Genomic DNA, 18060 nt, shown 5'->3' on the forward strand with positions numbered 1-18060 from the left:
AAAAAGAAAAAATTCCCACCTTAATGGTGGCTGAATTATTTAAATGGGTCTGTTTGTTAATGTGATTGACTTCAACCAACAGCACAGGTTGAGCTGTAATTATGGGAAAACAATCAAATCTCTATCTTGGGTTCAAACCATACCGGTCCTGCCACTTTTTTCTATTACAGCAGAACCTGTTCAGCAGCTTCAGCTGAGCTGTGCCTCCTTTCTGCTGCTGGGGCAAAGAAATGCAAACCAGTAGAGCAGGTCAGACTGCAAAGAAAAAATTATGGCTTATTGTCTGTGCAAGTTCACCCACACTGCTCACTTCTGTCTCCTGTGTCCCAGATGACTGCGCTCAGATCACAGCTTAACTGAGCCTGAGGAGCCCAAGGAGAAACACAGACCCCCATGTGAGTATTGTACCCATGCTGATTTTTATCTGTCCCTTAGCACCAGGCACAGGGAGCTGGGAGGGAGCTGGGAAATGGCCCCAAAACCGCACATCAGTGCTTTGGGCAGTGCTGTCACTCAATACCGGCAGCCCATGGGCAGTGTCTCAGGTTTGCTTGCTCTGCTGTCACCTTTCTGAGCTCATGGAGGCTACTGGGGCTTTTCCAGCAGCCGGGGAGCCTCAGGCATGTTGCAAAACACCTCTGCTTCTTTGGGGAGCAGGGAGCCGGACTGCTGGGGACCTGTAACAAAACCCTGCTCTGGCGTTGTCCATCCGAACAGGAAAGGCAATGAGGCGTCACTGGGATTGGAAATGCAAAGAAATGGCATTCAGCTGTCGTTCAGGCTGAGTGCGATAGCTGCACAAGGATCAGAGAAGGCTGTGGGCGTTGGGGTGTGTATGTCGGGAGTCCGGTCACGTTTACATCTAAAGAACAGGGACTGAAGGCAGGGAGCATCAAAGCAGTGAGTGAGCAAATACCCAGGGCTGAGGCAGAGCCCTGTCCTCAGTCGCACTAGGATGTGCTGTGGGAGCACGAGGCAATCAGCAGTGCCCATCCCAGGCAGGAGACACTGCTGCCCCCGTGTCAGCACCTGGCTCTTGCAGCTTCACCCCCAGTTCTGTACAGCATCTCATGCGTTCAGAAGTCAATAGCTCCCAAAATCAGATTCGCTTCCTATCCCAATTTTCTTACCCTAAATCAATGGTATTTCTATTGCTGGGAATACAGAGCTGCCCCCATGCTTTTGTGCCCTCTCTTCTCTCTCCTACCTTACATCCAGATTGAGGGAAGGGATAGGGATATCGGAGGGTGGAGGGGGAGCAAGGTGCTGTATCCATTGCCTGCTGCTCATTCCTTCTGCTGCATTGGTCCCGTGATGGGGAATGCCCTGGGGGTAATGCCCTGATGGGGAATGCTTTCTTAAGGCACTGAAAGCACACATCCTTCTGAGTGCTTTGGTGAGGGACACCAGTTCATGGTATTGCTTCAAAACTCAGCCTGGGCAAAGTGTCCCCATCAGCAATGTGTCACCAAGTATTTGGGAAAAGCAGAGATGCCTCAACCCATAAAAATGCCTGGCTGAGGCTGTCCTGCTTCTAGTCGGCATTGTGTGGGGCTGAGTGGTGAGTAGGGACCTGGCCATAATACCAGAGCTGTGCTGCGAGTCAGAGATTTGTGCCATCATTGCCTTGGAATGACCACGTGGTATACGAAGGGAAATCCAAAGCACAAATTATTCCAAGGCTGTGAGTGTGGTTCATGTAGAGCAGACCCCTACAAACGGCCTCTTGCAGCCCTCTTTGTCCCAGGTCAGGCAGCCAATTCCCCATCAGAACATCCCCACCAGTAGGAGTTTCTGAGACATTCCCACTTGAGAATCTCCTTTTGGGCATCTCCAGCTGCAGGGGGTCCCAGAGCATCCTCGTAGGGCATCTGCCTTGGGGAACCCCATCAGCAGGGGCTCCTTGGGCAACCTATTGGGGCATGCCTATTCTCAGGGTTCCCAGAGCCAGACCCAGAACATGAGGCCCCACAAGCTCCTGAGGGCAGAAGCCCCTCATCTCCACCAGCACCTGTTTGCAGGTGTTTTCCTTTTATAAACAGCATTGAGAAGAAAAGTGGATTCAGTTAAGAACTTCATTACCCACATCATGTCCAGCAGAAGGAAATTTACCCTTTTCTTTCACATTGAACTGACTCGGAATGTTCGTGCACACAGGTGCAGAGGTGCCAGTTTATGTGAGTGTGGTTAGGATGGATTTTCATGCCCGAGGTGCTCCGGGTGCCATGCACAACATCCATTCATCTATCCCCAGCCCTTCCCAGGGCTGCTCCCACCTGCTGTGCACAAATGGGGGCTTTGGGCAGGGAGAGGCTATGAAAGCATTGGACTTTCGGGTGCTATGGGTGCACCTCTGCTCCCGACAGAGCCTTGAGCTATTCCCTGAGCCTCACCACTTCTCAATTAAAACACCTGAAAAACGCAATAATGCTTTATTACCCGTTTCCCAGAGCATTTTGAGGTGTTAATTAAGCGATGTTTATAGAAGCAGTGGTTATCCCGAGATGCACAGGCAGATAAGGGACTCCTTTAAACCATCTTTTGAATCCTTGCTCAGGCTTCCCGAGCTGCCCATGCCTCTGCCCAAATCCCACCATGCTCCAGGCAACACCATGGCACAGCTGCAGGGCCTGAGTGTGTGTCCAGGTGGGGGATTTGGGGAAATAATAATATAATGGGGGAAAATCCCCAGCACTTTGGTGATTGCCACAGGTGTTAGAGAAAGAAGACGCATCCCCCAATGGGCCAAGGGCCCTACAGATTTTCCATGACTGATGAGGCAGTTTTTGTATTATTAAATAAATTAATTTATTTGTAAAATTAGACTGGAACATAGAGGGTGGCCAAGAAAAAATAGCCTGGCTAATGAAGGCAGTTCTGCCCAGCAGTCTCACAGCAAAAAGTGTATTGCATAAACCCAGGCTGAAGCTGAACCTCTCCAGTACTGCTGATGAGGAAATACCTCATTGTAAATCCATTAAGCTGAGCTGATCTGATATTGTCAGAACTTCAGAGTCTTGAATTTATTTATTTTTGAATGACTTAAGCTCGTTTAGCCAAAGAGCTGCTTCATTCTTCTGAAACAGGCAGTGCTGCTCAAGCCCATCACTTCCCAAACCCCATAGCAGGGGATGAGAAATCATCCCCCCAGCCATGGGTATGGAGAGCAAGCATCAGCCTTGGCTCTCTTTCCAAAGCAGCCAGATATGGGGGCTGGCCCCAACACTGGGCTCTGCAAACAGAGGGCACCCATGGCTCTGAGATACGAGTGGTCCCATGCCAGCAGTGCACCAAGGAGCTGCTGCTGGCCCTGCAGCATCCAGCATCATGTTGTGTAAATTATGGTGACAGTTCTGAGAAGGGCTCAAGGCTGCAAGTGAAAACCCTGTCACAGGGATTCTGTGGTCTAATCTTCAGTGATAAATCTTTCTCAATAAATGCTCCCAAGTGGGTCGGAGGAGTGAGTGGATGTGGATTCCCACCTGAGCTGGTCCATGTAGTGTAAGAAGGAGGAAAATTGAACTCCTCAAAAACTTGAGGGGTCCGTGGGGCTGATCTGCATGGCAAGAGGCCAAATCCTGGGTACAGAGGAGAGGGGAAGAATGCTCATACGGTGTCTCATAGTAACTGTGGTTGCACACAGACCAGAGACCAAAACTCTCCTCCAGGTTTGCTGCAATGGCAGTCCCATTTGCAGGCCCCTTTTGCAGACAGGGATGGATGCTAGCATCTCAAAAAAAGCAGCAAAAATCTCCATAGCTTTTTTCATCCAAAGCCTCAAAATCAAATCCCCAGGCAGGCATATCCACTGCTGACTCAGGAGCACTGAGAAAAAGACCAAGACAGAGTCCCAGCCCTGCTGGAACTGTGTGAGGGGAGCAAGGCTGCTCCCTACACCCCAGCCAAAATTACAGCCCGGATCCTGACCCACCAGGCTCTGCCCACAGCACTGACTCACAGCAGCTGCCTGCTGCCTGCAGCCTGCACTGTTTTTGGGGCTTGGAGCTGGCTCCCCCCACATCCCAACCCAGATATCTCCTACCTGGCACATCCCAGCCTCAGCCCTGAGTGCCATAGATGGGGATGATGACAGTGAGACAGGGCAGTGTGAGTATGAGCCGATCCAGTGCTGGAAGGCCAGAATGGAGCCCACACCATGGCACATGCTCAGCTTCCAGGTGCAAAGCCATCCCACCCCTCAGCACTTCAAAGTCTTCCCACCGGCACCCTACCAGGCAGCGGTGAACCTCCCCATCTCCCCCTCACCCCAAATTCAGGACTCAGCAACTCCAAGAGGCTGCCAGCTGCACAGATGGTGTCCTTGTTAACATCATTTCATCGGGTTTTTGTCGGAGATGAGCTGGGTATTATTTCACCTGGCTCATTGTTAAGCGGTGGTTTTTGAGGTTGAGCAGAAGAGATCAGCTCCCAATCCCATTTCACGGTGGCTGATCCCGAGCAGCCTGTTGGCTGTGCGAGCTGCAACAAGCTGTGTGTGCTCGGGAGACATCACCCACTGCTGGCACAGGCTGCTTTCTGCCCACAGAAGGGGCAGCAGTGTTTTTTCTTACATTTTTATGCTCAAAAGGCAAGGGGAGCTGCTCAGATGTTCATGTTCTAAGAGCGTGGTTTTGCAGCTGAGTTTCTGATCTGTATTTTAGTCTCTGTCACGCTGAGCTGAGCGTGGTGAGAGCACACAAGCCCAGCCTGCTGCTTGTGCTCACTGGCGCGTGCCTAATTTCTTTTTAAAATCAGACCCTTTAGGGGAAAGTTTCTCCTTCCAGCTCTTCATGCCCACATCTTGCATATGCAGGCGATCAGGCACACCTCTGCTCTGCATGCAGATAAAGGCACACAGGTGCCGGCAGGGATGGGGAGCGTGCAGCAGCTGCAGAACTCTTCCCATGCTGCCGTGGGGTTTCTGGGTTCTCCCTGTTGTGGGGGGGTTTGCTGGCCCAGGGCACACAAATCAGACACCCAAAGCAAGTGGGGGACCCTCTGCAATGCCCCAAGTGACATCTGTATACGTGCTGCTCAACAGCACTGCCTGGCCCAGGAGGGATCACAGCTATCTGGGGGACCACTGTCATATCCTGATACTGCCCAAGGTTTTGGCTAAGTATCCCCATTTTGGAAGGAGAAAGTTTAGATCAATGTCAGCATCCCTGCTGGCAACATCAGAGCTCGTGTTCATTGGGGTTAGGGCAGATTTTACAATCTGCCACTTGATTTTCAGATTGATGGCTACCTGGTGCCTTTGGGGTTGGACTGAATGATCTCCAGAGATCCCTTCCAACCCCTACAATCTTGTCATTCACAGCTTACTGAACTGGGGGTACCACGGCTTACTAACGCTGACCCTAACCCCACAGCATCAATGGGGAAACCAAGGCAGAGGCAGGGGGGGCAGAGACCTGAGCCCTCCCCATGGTTCTGTGGGGCCACGGATCTCACTCAGCCTTCTCCTCTCCAAGCGTCTGGAAAACAGAAACAGGACTAATGGTTCTGGTTTTGGTGTCTCCCCAGGTGCGAGGAGGCAGCAGGGCAGCCAGGGCAATGGCAGCTGGGCAGTCGAGCGGTGCGTATCAGGCAAGCATTTATAGAGCTATCAGGCTCCAGCCCTACAGCTACAAAGACTTTTCTCCCAGCAGCATGGGACACGAGTCCTGCTCCCCACATAGAGCCCCACAGTCCCCAAAAGTGGAGGAAAAGCCTGATTTTATCTGTTGTGGTGTTCCCACTATTCAAGCCATCACTGTTCTGTCTGTGCTCCCAGCTCTGGACTGATTCAGGGTGCACTGTTGTGAAAACCCCAGTGAACACAGCACTCTTGTTGCATGTGTGGGTGAGCAAATTATTTTACTTCCTACATTTTTGGGAAGGTATTTCTTTGTCCTCTTTCTAAGGCTTAGCAAAACACCGTATCATAAAATTGTAGAACCATTCAAGTTGGAAAAGACCACGAAGATCATGTAGTCCAACCAAATATCCACAAGATAGATTTTTTATTGGACATTTTTTTTCTGTTCTAGGCTAAAATCTGAGTAATCTGAAACAAAAGGACATCCTTGCGTGTGACCCAGGAGCACGGCACAGCCCTGAACATGACCACAGAGAGCTTTGCAGAATTCTTGAACAAGCTCAAGGAAATCCATGAAAAAGAAGTTCAAGGTAAGGAGACGTGAGAAGTCTTCTTAACAGCTGGCCAAAGTCCATTCCTTTTTTGTTTGGTTTCAAATAACCCTCTGATGGTGTGTTTCCTCCATCTTATTGGGATACAGCTTGGATACTGAGGGAAAGAGGGAATGGGAAAGACACAGTGGTCTACAAGGAAGAAGCAACAAGAATTCAGTGCCATGTTGTGGAAAACCTTAGATAGTTTATTCCTCTTGGGAATTTCCCAGTCATACATCATTAAAGTAAGAACCGTTCAGTTAAGGAAGCAAATGCCAAATCCAATTGCTTTCCTATTAAAACAATTCCCAGTGTCAGCATTATGAACAAAGCAACAGCGCTTTTGGAAGATTCTGGCTTATGAATTCATTTTAGTCTTTGTGATTTCGGGCCACGGGAGAGTTAGAGGAAACTGTTGAGCAATCTAAACCACATGTTTACATCTATTTTGCATAAAATGGATTTGACAAAACGTAACATCTGCAGATCCATCAATGAAAGTGTTCTTGTTGAGCTGTAAATATTCTCCGAGACGCTTTGCAGCCCCCAGAGCTATAAAATACTGCCCACCTGGGAAACGTCTGCTGTAGCTAAAAGAACCAGAAACAAAACTGTAACAGACTTTTGGGGGAGGAGGGGAAATGCAAATCCATTAAACAGTGGAAATGCAAAACCTGCTCCCATGCTGTACAGCTTTGCCAGTTATGTCAAACTGCGGTGTCGTTTGGTGCAGGATGCGTGCTGGTCTTTCTCAGGTATGTGGTTTGCAAAGCGTAGAAGTTCCTTTCAGGCAGAAGTCAGGTGGCTGCCTTTTGTTTCTGAGGTCCTGTGGGATTTGCAATTAGCACCCATCTCTCCATCTCTCCATTTCTGTTCCTTGTTCCAGGTCTGCAAACAAAGCTAACGGAGCTGACGACAGAGAAGTGCCGGTGAGCAGTGCCTGCGGTGTCGATGTCCCAGCAGGTGGAGGGGATGGGTTTAAAGACTTCCAGGCACTTCTGTGCATCACAGAGGTGCCTACAGCCCTAAGCAGGTGTTTCCCTGTTTTAGAGAGCATCCTTCACCTATTTGGCAGTGCCAAATTTAAGCACCAGCAGTGCAAGCAGTACAGTGGGCTCAGAGCAGAAACCCTTCCCACAGTCTAGGCACTGAGAATGAAGCCATAGGTATTGGGAGAAGCCCAGTAACTCTCTTTTCCTGACTCTTTTCTTACATTAGCGATGCCCAGAGAATCGAAGAGTTGTTTGCTAAAAACCACCAACTAAGGGAACAACAGAAGGTCCTCAAAGAAAATGTAAAAGTGCTGGAGAACAGGTAGGGTTTCATGGTCAGCTATTTGGTGTCACTCACATCTCCTGGTAATGGTGAGGAGTGCACTATACTGCACAGGCACGGTCCCATTTCCCCATATGGATGCATGGTAACAAGCTCCCAACCATGGGTTTTCATCCAGGCTGCGAGCAGGTCTCTGTGACAGATGCATGGTCACCCAGGAGCTGGCAAAAAAGAAGCAGAATGAATATGAAAATTCCCATTTCCAGAGCCTCCAGCACATCTTCATTCTCAGTAGGTACCAAGGTCTGCTGTAAGCTCAGATTTGGCTTACTGGGGCTGTTCTGATACCTGCAGAGAGCCACTCAGTGGCTGAACAAGCAGGAGGAGTTTGGTGATGGGGAGGAGGGAGGGAGGGAGTGATGGAAGTATGGAGGTGCTGAGGAATCACGTCTGACAGCTACACATGAAGCACTGGAGCTGGGGTTTCAGCCCTCTGTATCTCCAGAAAAAGGAGAGATAAGAGGTCAAGCACCATCCTGCTCCATTCAGCACCCAAAGGCTGTGGCTCTCCTGGTGTCTCTTTGTAGCCAATGAGATGAGCCGCCTGAAGGAGGAGAACAAAACTCTCAAGGAAGAACTGAAGAGGCTCCAGAGTCCAGAGTAAGTGCTCTCTGAATGTCATCCATGGCACAGGGTGCTGGTGTGGCTTTCCTACCACTGAGCAGGGCTACGTCTGGACCTTTGTGTCCACAGGGATAGTCTCCTGTAGGCATTAAGACAGCAAAATACTTTTAAAGGTCCAAGTCCTCATTGAGCTTTGCTCATTCCCCTCTTCTCATGCACCCAATAGCTCAGTCTTTGGGAACATGGGGATCCAGTGATAACAAGGGAAAGACCTGCTCCAGCAGGTTAATGCTGAAAGCCAAGGAACCTGCCAGGCAGGCTGATACATACAAATCAGCTCATTCCTCAAGGGCTTAAAGTCCAGAGGAATTAGCACCGAGGGATTAGTTTAGAAATGTGTTTTCTTTGGAGCTCAGAAGCACTGCCTGCTTAAAGAGAAACTCACTTCTATCCTCTGATGCTCTTCAAGATCTGAGCAGTTTGGGAGCTGCTGATCCTGTTGGGTTTGCTAAGCACCGAGCTCTGCTCTTCCCTGGGCTGCTGCATTGGAAGGTTCCAACCAAACACCCATGTCTTGGCATCAAGGTCTGGTCAGGACTTGATTGGTGACCAAAGTGTGGGGCTCAGACTCAAAGCAGCTCCCTCCAAGGGACACACTATCTCAGAATGGTGACACTGGGAGCTCTGAATCCAGCCCTACACCAGACAGGGATGTACAGATCACAGAGCTTTTGCAACTACTGCAATGGGGTTTTGTCTTACCCAACTTCGTGTCTCCCCATATCATTACCCATGGGCAGGTGGGGAAATCAGACCTTGAGCTGTCATGCTGGCTCTGTCTCATGCTGCGGACTGCAGCCAAGCCAGTGATAACCTGAAAGGGAAGGAGGTGATGCTGAAGATCCGGTCTATCCACATGATATATAAATATGTATATTTACACATCAAGTTCTGTAACTCAAAGCTGCTGCTACAGTGGCTCTCAAACTGATGATTCCCTTCTCCCATCCCTTCTCATCCCTCTGTGTCTTTTTTGCTCTCTGCAGGGACAGGATCAAGTACCAAGGAGCCATCTCCAGGGAGCACAGCTCCACACCCAGCTCCCCGCTGCCATTACTGTCCCCCACTAGCAGGAACACCAGCGCCGACAGAGTGGCTCTTGGAGCAGCAGAGGACTCCCAGCACAGTGTGCCGGGCCTCGAGCTGGGGGAAGGTGGGTGCTGTGGTCCAACCACCCACCTGGGGTCCTGGAGATGAGACAGAGTGGCTGAGCCATGGGGCAGAACTACTCAAGGAATGGGCCTGGAGAGAATAGTGCAAGCTGCTGGCAGCTCAGATGGATGCTCACACGGAATAGGGACAATTATGCTGCTCTGCTTTGTGCAAACAGTAGCTGGGGGTGTTTGGGTGCTCTTGCTCTAAGACAGGTTCTGTGCAGGCATGCAGCCACCACTCATATGGTGCAGAGACCATATGTTTGCCTTGGTGCCAGTTATGCATGCAATGGAGAGTCCATTCATTCACATACTTGCTAAAACCAGAAGGAATTTTCAGTTCAGTGGGACTGTTCCAGAGGCTGGTTTTGTCTTTTGTTTGCAGAGAAGACCACAGGACAGAGAAGCTCTCCTTGCAGCAGGATTTCCCCAAGCACTATCCTCCAAGAAGCCAGCCTGGCAGAAATGGTGAGTAGACAGAGGGAGCCCAGGGCCGCTCCCTGTTTGCATTGGGTGAGAAGGGGTTGAAACGGATGGAGAATGAGTAGGAAATACTTAAGAGGGTAAAATAACTACCTAGAATTGGGCAGAATGCTGTTGCCAGGGATAAGGAGGAAAACCCAACGATAGGTGCATGCTTTGCAGGAATTGCCACTATCTGCTAGCAAATCCTTTAGATTTTATCATAGGCTTCTGTTCCTTGTTATAGGAGAGTACATCTTCAGTTTGCCCTTCATGACAACACATCTAGCACCCCTGAGTCCCCTCCCCAACACACTGGCTCCTCTCTTGCTGAGAAAATCTTTCTCATGAGGAGATCATCTCAACTCATGTATTGGTCCAGCTTATTCTAAGTGATAATCAGGAACAAGAGGCTGCAGCACTGTGAACGATGGCAAAGCCTGGAGAGCATGTGAATGGTGGAGATTTTGGATATACAGAATACAAATGCAGCACAGCAGACCTGCCCAAGAGCATCACTGATATCTCTCCATCTGCAGCATAATGAACAGTGGTGTTTGCAGAGGAACTGGCATTCACTGGTTACCATTTTGTGTGTAGATACAAGCCAGCCATGCCTTTGAAGCACAGAGCATGTATCAGCTGAGGGATGCTGAGTGATATGATGATTTTGGGCACTGGGAAATGAGGCTGCAGGACCTGGAGCCCTGCTCTCACCATGGGAACCCAAGCCCACACACACACCCACACAGCCGCTTCTGTTTTAGCACAGCCTTTGCTTAGCTGAACTGCGCAGAAAACCTGAAGGAGTGGGTGAAGTGAGGTTCTGGTGAGGCTGCCGGCAGGCTGCAAGGATAATTAATGTGGGGATCACAGGAAGGACTGGTGACATCTCTGTTAAGCAGGGAGAAGTCGAGTCAGAACACGTGGTGAGCCTTCCGCAGCAGATGGGATTGTGATGTCCTGGCTTCACTGCTGGGTCTCTGCTGGAAATGCACCCTCAAAGAAATACCAGCAGCATGGAATGAATCCCAGAGCCCTGAGCAATGGTTGGGGAATTTGCAGGGTCTTATCTTGGTTAAGCTGCTGACTTGAGACAAGGGATGTGGTCTCTTTGGCCACAGATCAGTGCAGCCAGAAATTAAAGAATATCGAGGAAAACACAAAGGGAAGCTTTCCTGGGAAAGCCAAAACAATTAAGATTCAGCCACTGACTGGAATTATATCAAATCACTTCTTGCCACCTCTGAGGTGGGAGCTGTTGTAAAAGCTGATGGGGTGTCATTGGTACGGAACAGCAGGAGCAGTTTCTGTTACCACTGGCGAGGAGTTGGGTCTGCACCCAGCACAGCTCCCAGAGCCACATGGTGCTCTCAGAGCCCCAGAACACATCCGACTGCCTGACCCCACTTTTCCTTGCAGGCATCTCAGAGAATTGCCAACCAGCTGCACGGCACCATCGCCCTGGTGAGGCACAGCCTGGAGAAAAGTCCCTCGAGGGCTGCAGTGTCTCCACCGGCCAGGAAGACCCCACTGCCACCAGAGCAGGAACGCAGCCCCAGCCTGGAGCCGTGAGTCCTCTGCTTGTGCCCCTTGCAGGAGCAGGACCCCATTAGGCAGCACCTAAATTGTGATCCCTATTTGTCCACCTTCTTGTCCACACTTCTCACAATGCCCACAGCCTCAGGGAACAGGGGAGGGTCTCCCAGTTGAGAAAAATGACTGGAATCCAACTCAACCAGTCCAGTCTCGTGTTACTTCACCTTCAGATAGACCCAGGCGTCTGTCCCCAGCCTGCAGAGTAAGGACCTGGCTGAGCAGGAGGCAGCAGTCCGTGCTGCTCCTTATCTATTCTAATGGGCTTTTATGCAGAGCTCAGCGATTCCCAGGGCTTCTCCTCCCCATTGATTTTGGAAGCACAAGAAGCTGTTTGGCTGCAGACTGCCAGCTGCCCACAGTGGGAGGGATCCGCCGTGCATTCCCGAGAGCTGCTCACACACAGGGCACTTGCCAAGTGAAGAGCAACATCAGGGACTCGGTTTGCATGGGCAGGTTCACGCACAGCGCTGCCTCCTTGGCACTGCTGAGAGATCTGCTCCGGAGTGGGGCTGGGGATCGCTCCTCTGTCATCAGATCCTTCAAGCCACTGGGAGAATCTGGGGACAGCCATGCTGGGAGGCAGGAGGCCTCTGGATGCACGGTCTGGCTTGGCCGGTGGCTTCCAGGACAAGAGGTACTGGCTGTAATTTGCTCCAGGAGTAGTCCAGGTTGAATATTAGAAGAAATTTCTTCTAAAAAAAAATTGGTGAGGCACAGGCTGCCCAGGAAATGTTCAGGAACAATGGAGATGTGGCACTGATGGATGTGGTCAGAGGGCATGGTGGAGTAGATTGGGGTTGGACTTGGGAATCTTAGAGCCTTTTCCAACCTTAAGGATTCTGTGATTCTATGATTCTCAGCAGCAGTAAGTGGTCACCACATCCCCACCACCACCTGCAGGAGCTGGAAAATCATGAAGGTTCCCCCCAAAATGTGATTTCTTTCCCATATCTTTTAGTTACTTAACAACAACCAAGCCAATCTCCCCCAAGACTGCTCCATCCTATGAAAGCCTAAAGCTGACTGCCCGCAAAGAGCAGCTCTGCCTCCTCAACAAGCACCTCGCCCTGCACCAGCTGGGGCTGGCAAGTGGTTGTGTTCCATCTGATGGGGACAGCAGCTTCCACAGCCGTTTGCTCAGGGCCACAGATGGTGGTGGCAGGACAAGGCCACGTGATGACTGGGATGACAGAGCTGCCCTGCTGAAGCTCCCTGCAGCTGTGGTGTATGTGAGGGACCAGCACCTGGAGGGGAAGCTGCACCTCCTCAAGCACCGTGAGCGGCTGCAACATCTGGAGCAGCAGCAAAGCCTTCGGGTCAGGGTGGATGGGGAGCCCAAAGCTGTGCCCAAGGAGCGGCCACTGTCCCCATGCCTTAGCATCGCAGTGGGATGCAAGGAGGAGAGGATGGAGGATGCTGCAGATGGGAAGGTGGAGAGAGTGCTCTGGTTGAGCCGGGATGGCTCTGAGCACCGAGGAAAGGTGGAAGCATTGAAAGACTATGGTATGGATGTCCCACTGGACCTGTCAGACACCGGGAGTGGGAGGGGAATGGGACGGATCAAGCACCAGGAGGCCACCAGTCCATGTCTGAGCCCAGGGGACAGCCCCATGCATGGCTCCTGCAGAAGACATGGGATGGAGCGGGACAGCTCACAGCCTCACAGCTGCTGGCATGATGCTGCCCAGAGACAGGTCACAGAGCAGCCTGGTGCCATTAAGGAAGAGGAGGAGGAAGAGGAAGAGGAGGCAGCTATGGTGAGTACAACTCAGGTTGGCATCACACCAACCCCTTCCCTCCTGTTGGAATTCTGGTGCTCAGTGCCAGTGTCATTACAATCACAATTAATGTCCCATGCTGAAATGCCCTGGAAACAGGTGGTTTTGTCACCAACAGGTGTTTGGCAATGGTGTTTTCCACTCAGCTCAGAGGAAAGGTGTGCATCATTCCCACTGGTTTGGGTAGAGATGATGCTCATCACAGTGCTTGTCGCAGTCAATGAGATGGGACTGGGGATGGCCCTTTTCTCCCACATTTGAAGGCAGTGGTTCTATTTATGGTACTTATGGGATTTCTGCACTCACTGCCCCTTACAGCTCGCTCTCTCCCGGATGCATCCTATAAACAAGTCACCACCAAGCAACACAGAGACTCCTCCAGAGCCCAGGGTGAGACTGGTAGCCAGTGCACAGAAGGAAGAACCAGGTAAAGAGCCTCGGGCGAGCCTGACATCTGAGAAGGCAAATGCCAAAGGTGCATTTTGGTGTGTGTGTGAAGGCAACCTGCAATGGGAAACAACTTTTGCAAACACCTGCAGTGCCTGCTGACCACAACAGGTGCTCCCCATCCTCCCAAATTGCTCTTGTGCACAGGGGGAGGGATGCTGTTACCTGCATTCTTCCTTTTTCCCCACCCCAACCCCTACAAAGCCTTTTTCCATCCCTCAACTGAGCTGTGCCCTCTGGCTGAGGTGCTCCCTCTTGCTGATGGCTATGGGGCAGGGATGGGTTTGCTGGTGGGGGGAAGCAGAAGCCATGGGGAGCACAGTGGGCAACACGTCCGTGTGGAGCTGATCCTTACCAGCCCTACTGGCTTGGCCAGAATGTTGAGTTCACCTGGATTAGTTGGTCTGGGCGTGTCGGAGTGGTTTGGGAACACTGGGAGCGGGATTTTGCACAGTGGGGGAAAAAAAAGAGGGGGGGGGGGGGGGAGGGAAGCCCTGTGTGATTTACATGTTAAGGAGATATCATCATAGCAGAAGAATTTCAGCTGATTGCATTCTGGGTGTGGGAAAATGCAGAACTTTCTTCAGTTCTCACCTGAAGGCTGACACAAAGCCCAGGAAGAAGTGCACAAATACTTCCTGTGCTTTCTAGCAGACCTTTAACCCCTGGAAGGACAGCATGAGGATGGGGTTGGGTTCTAGGGATGCTAAAAGTGCTGGGCAGGGATGAGGACACAGCTCCAACCCTGCTGGTACAAGGGGTGCACAGATGGGGCAATGCTGGGCTCTGGCCCCATGCAGGAGCTAGGTGTGTGCAGATACATGCCAGGAGTTGTGTGGCCTTGGGGCTGTGTGTGGCAAAACCTCTTTTGCTGAGCAGGGAAGAGGCTACACCACATCTCCTGCTGCCAAAGCTGCCAGCCATGACAGGGTGCAACTTTATTTTAAGAGAGGTAATGGCTGTAAGTTGCACCAAGGGAAGTCCAAGTTGGATGTTAGGAACAGTTTTTGGTTTCTTCTTTAAAAGACTGGTGATGCAGTGGCACAGCTGCCCAGGGAGGTGGTGGGGTCACCATCCCTGGAGGTGTTCAGGAACTGTGGAGGTGTTGCACTGAGGGATGTGGACAGTGGGTACAGTGGGGTTGGCTGGGGTTGGGCTTGGGGATCTTAGAGTTCTTTTCCAATCTCAATGATTCTGTGATTCTATGAATGCAGACACCTCATAATGAAGGCTCTCCAACCCTGGTCCTGTGGCTCTGTATCATATTCATGTGCTTGTTGCTCCCTGTGCCAACCAAAAACCCTTGATTTTGTGTTTCCTTAGATGATGATAATGGTGATGATGATGAGTCCACAAAGCAGGAATCTGATGAGGCAGATACAACAGACAGCGAGGTTGGTTGGCTTTGGTTTCTTGGGTGAAACAGTGCCTTTGGACCAGGAATTCCTGTTCTGGGAGCACCAGGAGGTGCAGGACGGGTTGTCCCTGCCCAACTCCCTCCAGGAGGTGACAGCTCTTCCTGCATCAGGTGCCAAGACCCATTTCCACTCTGTTACCCAACTGGTTGCTGAGGGGTAGATATGTCACTCTTTGTAGATAGGTTTCTGAACACCAACCCTTGTTACAACTCTGTGGTGATGGTTGCACAGGTCCCTGGCAATTCAGTCAGGCTGTCGGTGCACTGGCAATCAGGTATTTTGTAGATTTATGGTTCTTCTCATTGGTGCAGGTGGCTTCTCCCTATGAACACGACGTCCTGCAAGAAGCCCAGTCAGAAGAGAAATATTTTTGCACCAAAGACAAAGCTCATGCACTGCAGAAGAAGAGAAGAGGACAGGATGCCTGGGCAAAAGGTGAGGAAGGAGTTTCTCATTCTATTTCCTGAGGGGTTCCTTCAATGCAGCACCCGAGGGCTCTGGGCACTTTCCTATTCATGGGTGTTCTTCTGCAAACAAACCCCAGTGTGCACACCTTTGCTCAACGTGACACAGTAGAGTCTTATGGTTCGCTGCAATAAGCCATACTGGACCATGCTTTTGGCAGAAGTATCCCCAGTCAGAGCAGAGCTGTTAATGGAACTGAATGATCTTTAAGGCTCCTTCCAACTTAAGCCATGCTTGTTGGCCAGAGAGCGCCCTGAGCACCTAACAGCTCCATGTCCCTCCTGTTTGCTCACCACTTGGGAGGAGCTGGCTGGGGACAGCCAAATTCCCAGCAGCAAGCTGTTGACATTCAGATCAAGGATTCTGCCAGCTCTGTTGACTTTCCACTGTGGCCTCAGAGCTTTTCCCTGGCTGACAAAGGAATGCGTTGGGCCCACACTTCCTACAAGTGAATGAGCAGAGAGCTGTTCCTGATAAAGATGAGGATTAGCCAGTGTGGCCATCAAGCCTTACATATGGCCCTGTCACACTCTCTTTTGCTGAGCTTTGCTTTCCCCCTGTGCAGTCCCTGTTTTGGGATTAGACCGCATCGGCCTTGTATGTGCAAATCCATTACTCTGCAGTGAACTCCTGGGCTCATCTTGCTGTTAACAGGCTCCAAGAAGGCAATGAGAGGAAGAAAGAAAGTCAAAGTGGAGCAGTGCTCGCTGGGGATGACAGAGAAAGCAGAGAGCTGCTTGGCTTCCCACCATGACCCCTCCGAGGAGAGTTAACTGGGTGGTGCAGAGACACATGGACACTGCAACTGAAGGAGAAGAGCTCAGATCCAGTATTCCACCGACACCAAGAGAACAACTGCTGTCCACAAGGACCCATAAGAACTACTTCAGGAGCAGAGCACTCTCGAACCCTCCCTGGGTGCTCCTGGGAGAGGCTCAAGCATGGATCTTCACCTTGGTGCCAGGAAGAGGGACCATACTCTTCCTCAGGATTTGGTGCTGGGAGGAGGGACCCCAACCTCACTCCCTGTGGCCCAGAACCCAGTGCCCACCTGAGCACTGCAGGTCCCTTTGTCCCTATGCATCAATTCAATCCTGACCTGGGTTTCATACAGGTGTGGATCTTGTTTGAGCTGCAAAGCCCATGGATTTCCTTTCAAGCACATGGGCCAAGCAGGTGAGACACATTCCCAGTGAGGGAAGGGACAAGAGCATGAGAAAGGACAGCATGCCTGAGGTGTCCGGTGTCCCCAGCAGAGCCAGGTGTGTGCTCCTGGCTGTGCCCCACAGCACAGCCCCAGCCCAGCAGCTCATGCAGAGAGCTTGTTTTCATATGGATAAACTGTTCTCATGCAATTTTTCTGAATCATGGCCTTCAGCATCGAGTGATGGAGTGCTGCTGCTTGGGATGGGACTGAAGAGCAGGAGTGAGCAGCGCTGCACTGGGGCAGGGCTGTTCCTTGCACACGTGCAGCAGAGCTGAAGCAGAAGTGCCAGAGACAGCACGTGCCCTGTGTGGTTCCTTCCCACAGCCACTTTCTCTGCCTGGCACTGCTCTTATTTTATTAAGAGTTTGTTTGTCCCATTTACATGGGGGGGAAGCATGGCAAGCCAAACCCCCAGCCGGACGCACAACTGGCACAGGCATCTTCTCCACATTGTGTTTCCATCTTCTTAGAGCAAGCCAGGTAAAATAAAAATAAATAATAAAAAAAAGATAAGTATGCGTATATATATTAATAGAGACAATAATGATAACATTAATAATAAAGCAAAAAGACTCACTGCAGCCAAGCAGGGAGAGAGCAGAGCTCCTGGGCCCGGCGCCGAGAGCAGACAGCCGCGGGCGCGCAGTGCCGCCTGCCGGGCAGAGCCGCTCCGCACTGCGCCCCGCAACGCCTCCCCTGGGCTGCTGGGGTAAAGGGATGGGAAGGAAAGGAGAAAGGGACCTGAAAAAGGTCCCTCTGCAAGAAGACAGCCTTAGACCAGGACAACTGAAGGAGGGAAGGGTTTTTTATGCAACTATAAAATCATCCCCTCCCTTTGATGATCCCTCGATAAGCAGAAGTGCTGCCAAGAGAAACAAATTCACCAATTTTTTTTTTCTTTGCAGTGCACTGCACAGAATTCACCTTCTCTTATTGGACCTTTATTTTATTTTAATTTTTTTTGTGTTGCCTCTTGCCTTTTTCCAGCAGACCTTCTAAGCTAGTGCCCCCATACCTCCATGCATAGGTGTTCCAGGAGTTTGGAGGTGACCCATATTTCATAGTTAGGACAATCCCATCACTATAAAAACAAACAAATCATGTTGTGTGGTTTTTTTTCTGAATCAAAGCACACGTAGCAAGTTGCTGGAGGGAAATCATGCTTCGCACACCACAATCCATCCAGCCCTGTAATGCTGCCCTCACCCAGCCCCTGCATGCTGACATCCGCCACCATTCTGCAGGGCCATGGGTAACTGCTGGAGTCCATCAGTGCCTGTAGTTCTGCTGCCAGTCTCTTGCTGGTGTGATTCTTGACAGATAAATGCAAGTATTGGTTTAGTGATGTCCAGGCAGGCTGAGGCTTGAGCTTGTTCTGCTATAAGGAAGGAAGCTCT

The 18060-nt window shown here is 50.9% G+C and overlaps 2 protein-coding genes across 3 annotated transcripts in view; both read left to right on the top strand.

Moving 5' to 3' along the window:
- RPS21 (ribosomal protein S21) overlaps positions 1-18060 on the top strand; it is a 74369-nt gene that overhangs the window by 31475 nt on the left and 24834 nt on the right. The gene's annotated exons all lie outside the window — the stretch shown is intronic.
- Positions 305-17944, top strand: RBBP8NL (RBBP8 N-terminal like). Of its 2 annotated transcripts, XM_048963498.1 has the most exons (14): positions 305-395; positions 6033-6171; positions 7061-7103; positions 7393-7488; positions 7628-7740; positions 8037-8109; positions 9120-9286; positions 9673-9755; positions 11172-11320; positions 12307-13105; positions 13445-13553; positions 14897-14967; positions 15303-15426; positions 16111-17944. In XM_048963498.1, exons 2-14 carry the CDS (start codon positions 6105-6107, stop codon positions 16227-16229), a joined length of 2013 nt encoding a protein of 670 aa, XP_048819455.1. In that variant the 5' UTR covers positions 305-395; positions 6033-6104; the 3' UTR covers positions 16230-17944. The 2 variants fall into 2 exon arrangements, with proteins under 2 accessions (XP_048819455.1, XP_048819454.1); XM_048963497.1 differs by lacking the exons at positions 305-395; positions 6033-6171 and adding an exon at positions 6775-6929.

The sequence above is a fragment of the Lagopus muta genome, chromosome 16 (genome assembly GCF_023343835.1).
Source record: "Lagopus muta isolate bLagMut1 chromosome 16, bLagMut1 primary, whole genome shotgun sequence".
Taxonomy (NCBI): Eukaryota; Metazoa; Chordata; class Aves; order Galliformes; family Phasianidae; genus Lagopus; species Lagopus muta.